This window comes from Myotis myotis, unplaced genomic scaffold (genome assembly GCF_014108235.1).
Source record: "Myotis myotis isolate mMyoMyo1 unplaced genomic scaffold, mMyoMyo1.p scaffold_m19_p_10, whole genome shotgun sequence".
NCBI lineage: Eukaryota > Metazoa > Chordata > Mammalia > Chiroptera > Vespertilionidae > Myotis > Myotis myotis.
In genome coordinates, this window is record NW_023416314.1 from 2,096,170 (window position 1) to 2,110,007 (window position 13,838).

Sequence of the window (13,838 nt, forward strand, 5' to 3'; positions counted from 1 at the left end):
TGCACTAGGCCATTTCCTGTTGGTGTGCATGGCTTTAGCACTGCAGGCCAAGGACAGAGGGATGAAGGGACAGAGGGAGAACAAGGCTGGCCCAGACTCAGGGCTGCTTTCTGACTGACCCTGACTAAGAAGAGAGCAGCGATGCGGCCCCAGGTCCATGCACGCCTCTCCCCACACTGTCCTCCAGCTACAGATGGCTTTCCAGGTTTCTACCAGGAAGCAGTTAAGCCCCTTACTCCCTCCTTTGGCTTCAAAGATTTGTGGAAAAGGAACAGAATATTCTTTATACCTCCTGAAAAGCACTGCAGGTGGCCATGGGCTGCTGCAAAATTGAAGGGAAATAAGATATTAAGATAACAAGATGAAAATGACTCCCCCACCTTCCCCCGCCAAGGGAAAGAACAAAGGAGCTAGTCTTCCATTGGTGCCTTCCCTTACCCCGACAGCTACCGCACTGGAGTCACGCAAGTCCCATCAACCAAGGCAAGTAGGTTATCTGACCTCTGCAGAGGGGCGTATGCAGGCCATCTCAGTGACCCTACAAGATGCCAAGGAGCTCTTGGGAGATCTAGCTCCTCCCTCACACTAATGCCAGTTAACAAACCGGGGCAGTAGGAGAAGACAAAGAGTACGTCCATGAGCTGACAGGCAAGGATGAAACAAAGAAGGAAAAGAGTAGCAGAAACGGAGAGGAGAGAATTTAGATGGATATGCAAGGAAAAGTCTTTGCTACCTTAGTGCACTGCTAGTGTGAGCGAGCATTTCCACGTCCCAGAAATGAAAAAATTCAGCTGTTGGTGATATATTAATCTCCTTCCCCTGGAGCTATTCTTAAAAAAATTAACACTTCGTTTTTAGTTGTTTAATTCCACAGAGAAGAGTGCTGAAGTCACTTCTGGTAAGAGTAAAGGTAAGAGGATGCGAAAGCTCTAACAGAGCCCCAGCGTTTCGGGGTACAAGCCAGAAAAGCTCAGTGGCAGAGGGGAACACTGATCTGGTTCTGGGTGGCTACCCAGAGAACACATGACTTCTCAACCTCAAACCCACCTCCCTTCCCAGCACTGGGGTCTCTATCTTCCCCGGGGCAGAAACACGTGTCCCCCATAGCTCTCTTGCTTCAAAAATGAAAGCCCAGCATCTCAAGATCATTCTGAAAATAATTTTGCACTGACATCTCTCCTCAACTGGAGCGCATCCAAGTCACCAAACAACTTGGCTGTGAACGACTGCCTTAACCTTCAGGGGGAGGGCTAGCCAGACAAGAAGACCAGAGGGAAGGGAAGAGGGAGGCCCTTGTAAGGCTGGCCGCGTCGGTGGTGGCAAGGGGTGGCTTCCGGAGCAGACCTTCAGATGGTGCTAGTTTCTGAAGAGATGACTACTGAGGAAGTGGGGTGAACAGAAGTGAGGGCGTGGGGAACTGGGACCTGGTTATGCTGTTACTCTTGGACTGTGAATTTTGCTGTTGTAAAACAGAATATTCTGTAAACCTAAAGCCTATGTACAAAACATAAGCATTAACACAGTAAAATACTCAGTGAAAAGTCAAACTCTTAGGGTTACATTTTTTTCCTCAATCAGCCTCATTTCATCCGTTTGGAGAGTTGCTAGGACACCAAGGCTTCCAAAGGCTTTCCGTAGTCAAGGCAGCTGGCCGGACAGAGGGTGAGCACCAAGGTTCAAATCTGCACACATGAACCTTAGGAAATGGACTAGTGGTTGAGCCAAATCAAAGCAGGATAGCCTTAGAGCCACAGCAGCTTCCTAATGGTTTTTATACTGTATTTGAAAACAGCCTTAGGCAGGAATTTCATAATTTCAAGGCCAAACTAAATATCATCTTAGCTACAATCTGCATCCCCCTAAAGGAATTGCAAGCTGAGGGGGACAGACCATTTTTGCATAATATACATACTTTCATTACGAACATTTGAATACAGACTTTCTATACACACATTTCCTATATAATAAAAATGTACATGGCATGAGTATACGTCACTGTATAAATATAGAGTTTTAGAAATCTTGAACCCGCGCTTCCTGTTCACATCAGCTTCTCTTCTTCCTCCCCAATCAGGTCCATCATTTAAGAGTTGGGCAAAAGGGACAAGTGTCATTTGTGTTGGTCTGGGCCCAGAATTTGATGCACTGGAAATAAAGAAAGACACACCTCAGGTTTATCTGGAAAGATGGAGGGAGGGAGGGAAGGAGTGCTATTATGGTTCAATGGGTCTAAGGACTACTTACTAAGTCACCTCCAAAAGAATCTTCAGAGGTGGACCTGTCCTTTCATAGGGAACATTAACAACCTGCTAATAACAGTGTGCAGCTAGCTGCTTTTTGTTGAATATCCAGGCTGTTCCTTCTAATGATCCATTCAGGCTTAGATGAACTTCCATCTGCTAATACACATCACCTAAAATCTTATTCAGGATTTTCCCTTACCAAGAACTTAGATGTAAATTCAGTTTCTACCTACTGTTAAAACACAATGAACAAAATATAGTAAAAAAGGAATCATCCCTGCTGCTATTAACTCTGCTTGGTAACAGTAAGTGATGGGAATGATTGTCAGTGTGGAAAGATAATCTCTAATAGACTTCAATTCTGTTAATGGAGTTACTAATTTCATACCCAGGCTCTCTATTCCATTTCTCTCATCTAAGCGGTCTTCTGACAATGCAGTATTTGAAACAACAGTTAGATATGTATATCTTATTGTCAGTTTCTCAAGAAAGTGACCTTTCAGAGCTCTGGTATGAACTGCTTATCAAGTCTCCTAAGGGAACAAGGTAAAAGGAAGCTGGAAGATCCCAGCTGCAGTATCCTAAATTCTGCTGATGTTTAAGCCACAAGTTACTAAAAACCTTATGTTTAGGTTTTGTTTTGTTAATCCTCACCTGAGGATATGTCTACATGCCCAGACCCCAGAGGGAGTGGGGGCTGAAGCCACGGGCTGAGGCTCTCACCACTTGGCACACTGGCCAGGGCAATATGTTTAGATATTAATGCTGAGCATCAACATTAAAATGTGCAAGAGAAATTCTCAGTTGTCAGTAAATAAAGAGTTGGAAATGGGGAAGGAATGTAGCGCCCACCTCCTTATGTAACACGTGGGTACATGCCATTGGATGCAGCTCGCTGGGCTGGACCAGCTTCTGGCACATGAGACACAGCTTACAGGTGGCTGGAGCCTGCAGAACAGAGGAGGACGGGCAAAGGGTAAGACAATAAGAAACCTCTGGGTCTCCTTCCCTTTTATGCCCATGACTCCACCTAGTGTTTCCATTCAACAAAAAGATTTTACACCAGAAGAAGTAAAAGTTCAAATACAGATTCTTGCCAAAAGTACGTACATTTTCCCAGTTGTGGCTGCCAACAACCCGGCTGATGAGAAATGGTTTCCTCCTACCCTCCATCTGTAAACCAGCCCTCCCACTGACATCACGCCCCACCTTTATATCCTAGTTTTCAAAGAAAATGAGTCTTACATGTGAAGACCTTCCAGGATATGAAACTTGTGCAGAAGGCAAGAACATTGGGGTATTGATTTGGGCCAATGGGGCAGGGAACAAGGCCCGGATCCGACCGAGTGGCTGTGGGAGAAACATTGTGAGAGTAAGGAGAGTCTGAGTCACAGAGCCTGTAACTAAGGAAATCACTTACTCCCAGCCCAGCAGAGGAAGAAGCAGACTGCGCACTCCTGGCTGCAGCAAGTGCTTCCCTCCCCAAGTTTTTCTCAAAACTGCCTCTTCCTCAACATCTCGGCAGGTCTGCGCTCTCCCCCCAGGACCTTGTCTTACCTGAGCACTTGCTGCCACTCGCTCATGTTCTGCCAGTCGTGCAGCTACCAGCTGGATCAGTTCCTCCATGGTCAGGCCTGCCATGGTGGTACGTGCCGTCTTGATTTGCTGAAGAATGTTGGTCATCTGGGCCCTAAAAAAGGGGGAGATATTTTGTTATACTCGTAGGGAACATCCATAAACCTCTCCTATGCCCCTCTGACAATTTTTTATTAGTCCTTAAAGACACTTACTTATTGCATTGTGGGAACCGAGCCAGCAGTTTTTCCAGGATCTTCTCTAGTTTGTCTACTGGTTGGGGCCGGGGAGTTTCAGTAGAAGCCTTAACACCGCCCAAGCCTGGGGGAGGCGGGATGGAGGCGGCAGGGGGCATGTGTGGACCATGGGAGCCAACAAGGGAACCCAAGCCAGGGCTATTTCTCCCATGGGAGCCAGGAATGGGTGGGGAAGGCTGGTTGGGCTGGGAAAGGGCAGGGTTCAGGATGGGGAAAGACAAGGAACGGGGATCTGCACTGGGCATAACCATGGGCATTGTGACCTGCCCAATGGAGAAGGGCATCCGAGGAACCAAAGAGGGATTGGGCTGAAACACCTGAAGCATGAAGTCTGTCTGCAGAGGGGAAGAGGTGGAGGATGCAAGAGAAAGGGAGAAATTAATGAGCAACTCTTACACCAAATAAAACCAACAATAACCAGTATCTTCTTTACAAAAACAAGTGAAGGACTCTGGTTTTTGTCACAGAAAGCCTGACTACCCAAAACCTACATTCTTACCTCGGACGGGGGCGGAGGCAGAGTGGGAGTAGGGATCTGAGGAAGGCTACTCAGCTTGGCCCCATTCCGCACTAGCTGGATGTGACTATTAAACTGGTCCTAGAAAGGAGGAAAGGAAGGGATGATCCTTCACTGACGAGCTGAGTGAGCCTCCCTAGAAAGACAGCACCCACCATCCAGTCTGAAGAGAACAGAGGGAGCGGCAGATAAGCTCTCGTGGCAAAGCAGAAGGTCCCTGCCCCTCACCAGTTTAAGTACAGCCTAACTCAGACTCAGTGCTCCCCATTACTTCACTTACCCGAACATTCTTTTTCATCATCCGAACTCCATTCAGTCTTGTCTCCCACTCCTGTTTGGAACGAACTGTGTCTAGTGTTGGGGGAGTTGACCTTTCAAGAAACCAACAGGAATTTACAGAATTAAAGAAAACCTAACTCTCAACGCTCTGAGATAGTCTAAAAGGAATGGCCAATGGACCAGAAAGAAGAGGTCGAACCAGATGGAAGAGAAGGCCAGGGATCTAGGTCGTGTGCCTCACTTTATCTCCAGCATCTTTTAAGCCAAGTATTGGAGAAAGAGAACCAACCACTGAGACAGGGGTCTTATCTGCCTGAGAAGGCCACAGGGTCCTGCAGATTCCATGGCAAGAAGAGAAATGACTACATAAGAAACAAATCGCCAAGGATATTTGATATGCTTCCATAGCATAAAAGATACTGTTTATACAACTGGGAATAATACAATAGAAAACACAAAACGAGAAGACTGCAGAGAGGAAGAGTTAGAGAATGCAGAAGTCAGAATACAGGAAGAGAAATCACGGAACAATTACTACTGCACAGACAGGGATGACCTTGAAATTCCCGTGATGATACAGCAAGTGCCAGACTAGCTGGCCTAGGGTTTCAAACCCTTAAGAAATCAAAACAAAATCCACAACACTGCAGGACCACTAACATTCTAGGATGGGACGATACCTACTTGAGGTAAGTAAGGTGCAGCTCTGCCTCTTTTTCGGCTTCTTCTAGCTTCAACACCAGCAATTCTTTCCGACTCTCTAGTGATAAGATCTAGGAAAACCACACACACATACTTGATTAATTTTAAATATACAGAGTTTAGTTAACAAAATACTTAGTGACTATATGGTGTAATACTTACATGGCTTACTGGTTAATGCTATATCAAAAGGATTTACCATCGGGAAGCCCAAAATCAAAGCCTTCAATATAGCAACTCTTCTCACCTCTGCCTTCCAGGCCCGTTCTGTCTCTTCCATAATGTTCTGATTTATTTCACCATCCTGATTCTTCAGTCTATCTAGTTCCATTTCCCACACCTCTCTGGAAGATAAGAAATGAAGAACAAGACTAAGGGGAGAAAGACAGGAAGGCAAAGTAAAACCCAAAATTAGTCTGCCCAGTATGTTATAGGAAGTCTTACTCTAAGTAGTAACTATAGATATAGACAAATAATGTTTCAAGCAGTCTGTAATTGCACAAAGGCAAGTAAAATCTGAACGTTAAAATGTTCATATCTCCACTTGCTAAAATAAGGTTACCCAGACCAGGAAAAAGAGTGTCCTCGGAACTAAAACCCACTGCAGGTAAAACGTCCTTCTATGATCAAGGAGGGCTCAAAATCATTATGGCATCCGTCTTATTTCCAACTTATCTGGAGAACGCAGGACGAAAAACAGGGATCCATTTAACACTAATCTCTAAGTCACCTCTAAGCACAGTTACTGGGTTACTGACGTTACTAATCTCTCAGCTGCAGTGAACATTCTTCAACAGGAAGAAACCTTCTCTTCAGATTTCAGGACCTCACACTCCCATCCGTCTCTTCCCTGCCACTCCCATCCCTGGAGTGTAATATCCACACCGGGTTAGGAGGACAGCTGCCTGTCTGCCTACTACTGAAGGATTTCCCAGGATGGGGGACAATGAAGGGACAGAGCCAGCAAAAGAAATTCCTTATATTACACTTGATTGCAATAAGCTTTATGGCTGAAAGGAACAGGATTATCCAGATCAGTCGACAGAATAATATAGAAAAGTTTAAATTATTTTAAGAAGGTGAAAAGGTTGAAAAGAGCTACATCTTTAAAATGTTCCCAGTTTTCTTCAGTGAGAGAAACAGTTTTATTCATTCCTCTTCTGTGTTCTTAGTAGCCTATGTATTTACTTAAATTGTTGCAGTCTCTTCTTTCGCTTGACCCAATGCTCCACACATCCTGTGCTCTGCTTCACAGATAAAGTATTGGTGTGTTTGTGCGTATGTATGTGTCATACACATACTCACTGATTCACTAACAGGAGTCTGCCCCTCTACTAACAAGGTCTATTTAATGTAACAGAAATGACTAGGTGGGCATTTTCTTCCTTAATCCCCATGTGTTGTGCTCCTCAAACTAACTTCCTGCCAGAGGAAAAATTCTCTAATAGTTATTTAGACAAAGGTTTACAGTAGATGTGTTTTCCTGCTATAACACAAATTCCTCAAGTTAAAGATATATGAGAAGTCAAAATTCTCTTAGCATAAGAATATGTAAAATACGTTGTGGGGTCAATCCATGATTTCTTTAGCCTACCAGTCACTCTTTGACAAAGATAATTATAGGTAAACATTAGTTGCCTTCTTTGATCAATGTTATCCTTGAAGATTATAGATGCTCACTGAATATCTCTAACTTCATTAAATACATTTGTCAACGACAGATAGACATTATATTAGAAAAATCCTTCTACCATGCCCATGGAGACATTCCACATATTCACACACACAGCTTTTCCTTTGGGCATTTGGCCACATCTACTTCATTGGATCCAACAAGACAAAAGGGACTACTAGCAACCACAACAACAACAACTGCTAGCAAACAACTTTAAAAAATCATAAAAATGCTCAGCCTTATATGTTAACTCACCTGTAACATATACCAGATTTCATTTCACTAAAGAGTACTACTACCTGCAACCCATGCTAGAAAAAAATCAGTTCCCTAGATAGTAAAAAGGAATCCTCGGTAGAATAGAAACAGTGCACTGAGTCTATTGTAACTTTTTATTTTTACTTATTTTTTTATTGATTTTAGAGAGGGAAGAAGGGGAAGGGGGGAGGGAGGGAAGGAGGGGGAGAGAGGGAGAGAGGGGGAGAGAGGGAGAGAGGGGGAGAGAGAGAGAGAGAGAGAGAGAGAGAGAGAGAGAGAAAACACCGATGTGAGAGAGATACATACGTCTGACTAGAGATATGTCCAACTAGAGATGGAACCCACAACCTAGGTATGTGCTCTGACTAGGAATTGAACCCTTGACCTTCTGGTGCATGGGATGACGCTCCAATCAACTGAGCCACACTGGCCAGGGCTATTGTAACTTTTTAAATGCTTCATTGAATTTCTTTCAAGTCCCATGTTTCTATTATTTTAATAGCTAGTTCAGGGAATCAACAGTTCAAATGAATAAATCCTACCAGAAGCCTGACTTATTGTAGGCCCCAATGTTTGCATCATAATTTAAAAATTAATTTTATTTTTGATCAGGTAAATAATACAAATTATAAAAAGTTTAGAAATACAAAACATAAAGAATATAAAGCCCTAGCCTGTTTGGCTCAGTGGATAGAGCATCGGTTCTTGGACTGAAGAGTCCCGGGTTCAATTCCGGTCAAGGGCATGTACCTTGATGCAAGTCTTGATCCCCAGGCCTGTTTGGGGCTTGTGTGGGAGGCAACCAATTGACATGTCTCTCTCACATTGCTATTTCTCTCTCCCTCCCTTCCACTCTTTCTAAAAATCAATGGAGAAATATCCTCGGGTGATGATTAACAACAACAACAAAAAAGAATATAACACAAAGGTTTTAACTCTTCTATTTATTGGTTGTATAAACCTAGATAAGTTAATCTTTCTTAGGCCTCAGTTTCATCTGAAAAATGAGTAGTACCTATATCACGGGATTCATGGGAGAGTTCCCTGAGAAAACACACATAAAAGAATTTAATATAGTGCCTAAAACATGGGATGTATCAAAAAAATACTTTTTTTAAGTATTCTTAACTCAATTTCTCACAATTACACTACTAACGAGGAACCACTGTTATACTTTTTTCCAGTCTTTTCAAATAGATATTTATGTAAGTACTAGAGGCCCAGTGCATGGATCCATGTACCGGTGGGGTTCCTCAGCCTGGCCTGAGCCCTCTCATAACCTTCTCATAACCAGCAGTCTGACATCCCCCAAGGGATGTAGTAGTGCGCAAAGTGGCAGGTGGCTGGGAGGAGCCTGAGCCCAGGGCCGGGCACTACACCACTCCCGCTCATCCCGGCCCTGCTTGGTAGCACTGCTGTGGAGACGGGAGAAGCTTGCACTGCCACAGCTGCGCTCGCCAGCTGTGAGCCCAGTGTCTGGCGCCTGTAGGTCAGCTGAGCGGCGCTCCTGCTGTGGGAATGCACAGACCACCAGGGGGCAGCTCCTGCATTAAGCATCTGCCCCCAAATAGTCAGTGCACATCGACTGGTTGCTTAGGGTTTTATATAGACTAGAGGCCCAGTGCATGGATTCGTGCACTGGTGGGGTCCCTCAGCCTGGCCTGCACCCTCTCGCAATCCAGGACTCCTTGGGGGATGCCGGACTGTTGGTTTCGGCCAGGAACCTGTGGTGTTCGGGCTGAAATCGACAGTCTGACATCCCCTGAGGAATGTAGTAGTGCACGAAGTGGCAGGTGGCTGGGGAGGAGTCCGAACCCGGGCTGGGCACCACGCCCTGGCAGCTCAGTACCGCTTCCAAGGAGGCAGGAGAGGCTCATATTGCCGCAGCTGCGCTCGCTAGCCATGAGCCCAGCATCTGGCGCTGTCAGCTCAGCGGTGCTCCCACTGTGGGAGCGCCCTGACCACCAGGGGGCAGCTCCTGCATTGAGCACCTGCCCCTGGTGGTCAGTGCATGTCACAGCGACCGGTCAAACAGTAGAATGGTAGACCAGTCGCTTAGGGTTTTATATTACCCTATATAATAAGAGGCTAATATGCAAATCAACCGAACAGCAGAACAACTGGTAGCTATGATGTGCATTGACCACTAGGGGGCAGACGCTCGACGCAGGAGCTGCCCCTGGTGGTCAGTGAGCTCCCACAGGGGGAGTGTCACTCAGCCAGAAGCCCTGAGCTGGGCTCACGGCTGGCGAACACAGTGGTGGTAGCAGGAGAGGCTCCCGCCTCCATGGCAGTGCTAAGGATGTCTGACTGCCAGCTTAGGCCGGCTGCCTGTCAGTCAGACATCTCCTGAGTGCTCCCGGATTGCGAGGGGGCACAGGCTTGGCTGAGGGACCCCCCTCCCTGACCTAGTGCACGAATTTCGTGCACCAGGCCTCTAGTAGATATATAATGTACAAATCCATTGTATGTTTCTCAAAAAAGACTGCAATATTTATCTTACAGCCTAAGTGCCCATCAGCAGATGAATGGATTAGAAAACTGTGGTACATCTACACGACAGAATACTATGCTGCTGTAAAAAAGAAGGAATTTTTGCCATTGGCGACAGCATGGATGGAAATGGAGAGCATTATGCTAAGTGAAATAAGCCAGTCAATGAAAGAAAAATACCACATGATCTCACTCATTTATAGATAATTAAGACCATTATAAACTGATGAGCAAAAATAGATACAGAGGCAGAGCAACATCGAACAGACTGTCAAACTACAGCGGGAAGGCTGGGGAGGGTAGAGAGGTGGGTGGGGGGGTAAGAGATCAACCAAAGGACTTGTATGCATGCATACGAGCATAACCAATGGACACAAGACACTGAGGGGCATGGGAGGCTAGGGGAGTGTCAAGGGGAGAAAAAAAAGGAGACATATATAACACTCTTTGTAATACTTTAAGCAATAAAACAATAAAAAGATATTTATCTTACTCTTTCAGCCTCATGTATTTTTCTGTATCATTAAGTATTTTTCAAAAACATCTTCCTTCAGAGAAACTAAAATAAATGTAGTCTACACTTGTTCCACCACAAGTTCTGGTAGAAATCAGGTGATTTTATTTATTTATTTATTTATTTATAAATATATTTTTATTGATTTCAGAGAGGAAGGGAGAGGTAGAGGTAGATAGAAACATCAATGATGAGAAAGAATCATTGATTGGCTGCCTCCTGCATGTCCCCTAGTGGGGATCGAGCCTGCAACCCAGGCATGTGCCCTTGGCCGGAATCGAACCCAGGACCCTTCAGTCCCCAGGCCGACTCTCTATCCACTGAGCCAAACCAGGAAGGGCGAAATCAGGTGATTTTAAAAGAGAGAAGCAGATGCTAAATGTTTTGTGATATTCTCAGTGGTCAGAGAGAAAACTAAAAATTATGTTGAAGGCCAGCCCCAAATACCTTCCTTTCAGAATACATTACTCTCTAGACAAGGCAAAAGGAACTGTTGGGTAACTTTATAGGAGTTAGCTGTCCTGAATATGGAGTAGGTTATGAAATTCAATTCTCTGAAACTGAAGCTAATACAAACCAATATAGAATGAATGAGATCAGACATAAAGCAGAAAACATTACCCTGGGATGAACTGTAAATTTATTGTTCTTGAGGCTACAATTCTTCCTTGATTCAATTTAATTCAACAACATTTACTGAGCAGACTAGTGATAGGCATTCTGCTAAAATCTGGGGGTATAAGGTACCCAGTCCCTGCCCGCAAGAAGCTCACAATCTAGTAGTTTTCTGGGTTAAAGAAACAAGAAAATTTGGGGCAGAACAAATAGCATGTGCAAAGGCCAAATCAGTAAAAGAGCACCAAGCTAAGGGAACAGGCACTGGGTATACAAGTCCAACACTTGGTATAGTCTGGGCTGGGGATACAAATGAGTGTCACTAGCATAGAGACAGTAGTAGAAACCCTAGGTATGAAAGAAATCATTTAGAATAGCAGTTTGCAAAACATAGCTCATGGTGCCTAACACCCACCCTTTGAAGGCCTGGTCTATGAAGTAATAACTAATTTCATAATTAAAATTATTTACCTTTTTCTCATTCTTTCATGAGTCTATAATGGAGTTTTCCTTAGACCACAAGACAAGTGATATTATCATCTCTATGACAGCTAATGAAATATATGCTTCTGTGTTCTTATGTTTTCTAAGATAGGTTTAGGGTATAATTTAATCTCTCAATTTTTTTTCTTTCTCAATTTTTCTGTTGTAGTCTTCCTAGCCATCTTTAGCAATACTTGCTATCCTATATAATAAAAGCTTAGGTGGCATCGTGCAATGTCATCACAAGATGGCCGCCACAAAGATGGTCACCACAAGATGGCCAGCAGGGGAGGGCAGTTGTGGGCGATTAGGTCAGCAGGGGAGGGCAGTTGGGGGCGACTGGGCCTGCAAGGGAGGGCAGTTGGGGGCAACCAGGCTGGCAGGGGAGGGCAGTTAGGGGTGACCAGGCCTGCAGGGGAGGGCAGTTGGGGGCGACCAGGCCGACAAGGGAGCAATCAGGCATCAATCAGGCCAGCAGAGGAGTGGTTAGGGCAGCCGTGGGCAAACTACGGCCCGTGGGCTGGATCCGGCCCGTTTGAAATGAATAAAACTAAAAAAAAAAAAAGACCGTACCCTTTTATGTAATGTTTACTTTGAATTTATATTAGTTCACACGAACATTCCATCCATGCTTTTGTTCTGGCCCTCGGTCCAGTTTAAGAACCCATTGTGGCCCTCAAGTCAAAAAGTTTGCCCACCCCTGGGTTAGGATGATTAGGCCGGCAGGCAGACAAGTAGTTAGGAGCCATCAGTCCCAGATTGTGAGAGGGATGTCCGACTGCCGGTTTAGGCCTGATCCCAACATCCCCCAAGGGGTCCCAGATTGGAGAGGGTGCAGGCCAGGCTGAGGGACAACCAACCCCATCCCCCGTGCACACATTTCATACACCGGGTCTCTAGTAATCTTTATAATCTCTTATTGTCCAATAAATCATTGCTGTAAAATTTCAAAGTTCTTCATGCATCTTGGTAGAAACAAATACTTTTTGTTACTTTGCTTTGCAATAATATCTAAACGAAATTTTTTCAAGCCTGGTCAGTGTTGCTCAGTTGGTTGAGGGTTGACCTATCACCTGGAGGTTTGCTGGTTCGATTCCCAGTCAGGGCACATGCCCGGATTGGAGGCTTGATCCCAAGTGTGGGGCATGCAGGAGGCAGCGGATCGATGATTCTCTCTCATCACTGTTTCTCTCTCTCTCTCCCTTTCCCTTCCTCTCTGAAATCAATCAAAAATCTATTTAAAAAATAGATTTTGCTGGAAATCTGAAGAACTTAGTTAAGATTTTATCTGTGGAATTTGTAATTTTGCTTTACAAATAAACAAATCTACTGATCTGACTAGACTTGCTATTTTGTTTATATTCATCTAGTGTTGGCACCAACTCATCACTAAAGATGATGTTGTGTGTGAATTCTTGGCAACAAATACAAGTGATGCTCACATAATACAAACTGAGTAACTTTTGAATCTCATGTTTTATCCTAGAACCACTGTGCTGATCCTTATAGTGCAATACAGTATAAAAACTATAGTGGATAAAAAATATTGGCACAGCCCTAACCAGTTTGGCTCAGTGGACGGAGCGTCGGCCTGCGGACTGAAGGGTCCCAGGTTCGATTCTGGTCAAGGGCATGTACCGTGGTTGCGGGCACATCCCCAGTAGGAGGTGTGCAGGAGGCAGCTGGTCGATGTTTCTCTCTCACTGATGTTTCTAACTCTCTATCCCTCTCCCTTCCTCTCTGTAAAAAATCAATAAAATATATTAAAAAAAAAATATTGGCACAGAAGGGGGGAGTGGTTAGAGATCAACCAAAGGACTTGTATGCATGCATATTAGCATAACCAATGAACATAGACACTGGAGCAGTGGGGGCTTGCCCTTAGGGGTGGGAGTGGTGGGGAGAGGGGATTAATGGGGGGGGGGGGGTAAAGGAGACATATGTAATACTTTAAACAATAAAAAAGGAAATGAAAAGCATAAAGATTGAAAAGAAATAAAAACTTTAAAATTATTCACACAAGATTGTCCATGTATACAACCTGAAATAAATATACAGATAAACTCTCAGAAATAGTAAATAAATTTAGATGAAAGGTCAATTTACAAATATAAATGTAAATATATATGTATGTACATATATATTTATATGTGTGTATGTATGTATATATATACACACACACACACACACACACAAAAACGGGGCCGGGATGCCATAACGGGTCACA

General features: G+C 44.4%; 1 protein-coding gene across 6 annotated transcripts in view; it reads right to left on the minus strand.

Annotated features, from left to right (window-relative positions):
* Positions 1 to 609: 609 nt before the first annotated feature.
* Positions 610 to 13,838, minus strand: part of RNF214 (ring finger protein 214) — a 59,461-nt gene continuing 46,232 nt past the window's right edge. For all 6 annotated transcript variants that reach the window (XM_036324218.1, XM_036324217.1, XM_036324216.1 and 3 more), the window contains 9 exons: positions 5,821 to 5,917; positions 5,556 to 5,644; positions 4,873 to 4,963; positions 4,575 to 4,673; positions 4,034 to 4,410; positions 3,801 to 3,933; positions 3,489 to 3,593; positions 3,096 to 3,191; positions 610 to 2,145 (listed from right to left, as the gene is read on the minus strand). In XM_036324218.1, the coding sequence (XP_036180111.1) occupies positions 2,080 to 2,145; positions 3,096 to 3,191; positions 3,489 to 3,593; positions 3,801 to 3,933; positions 4,034 to 4,410; positions 4,575 to 4,673; positions 4,873 to 4,963; positions 5,556 to 5,644; positions 5,821 to 5,917 (1,153 nt within the window). In that variant the 3' untranslated portion in view covers positions 610 to 2,079. The remainder of the gene's footprint in view (positions 2,146 to 3,095; positions 3,192 to 3,488; positions 3,594 to 3,800; positions 3,934 to 4,033; positions 4,411 to 4,574; positions 4,674 to 4,872; positions 4,964 to 5,555; positions 5,645 to 5,820; positions 5,918 to 13,838) is intronic.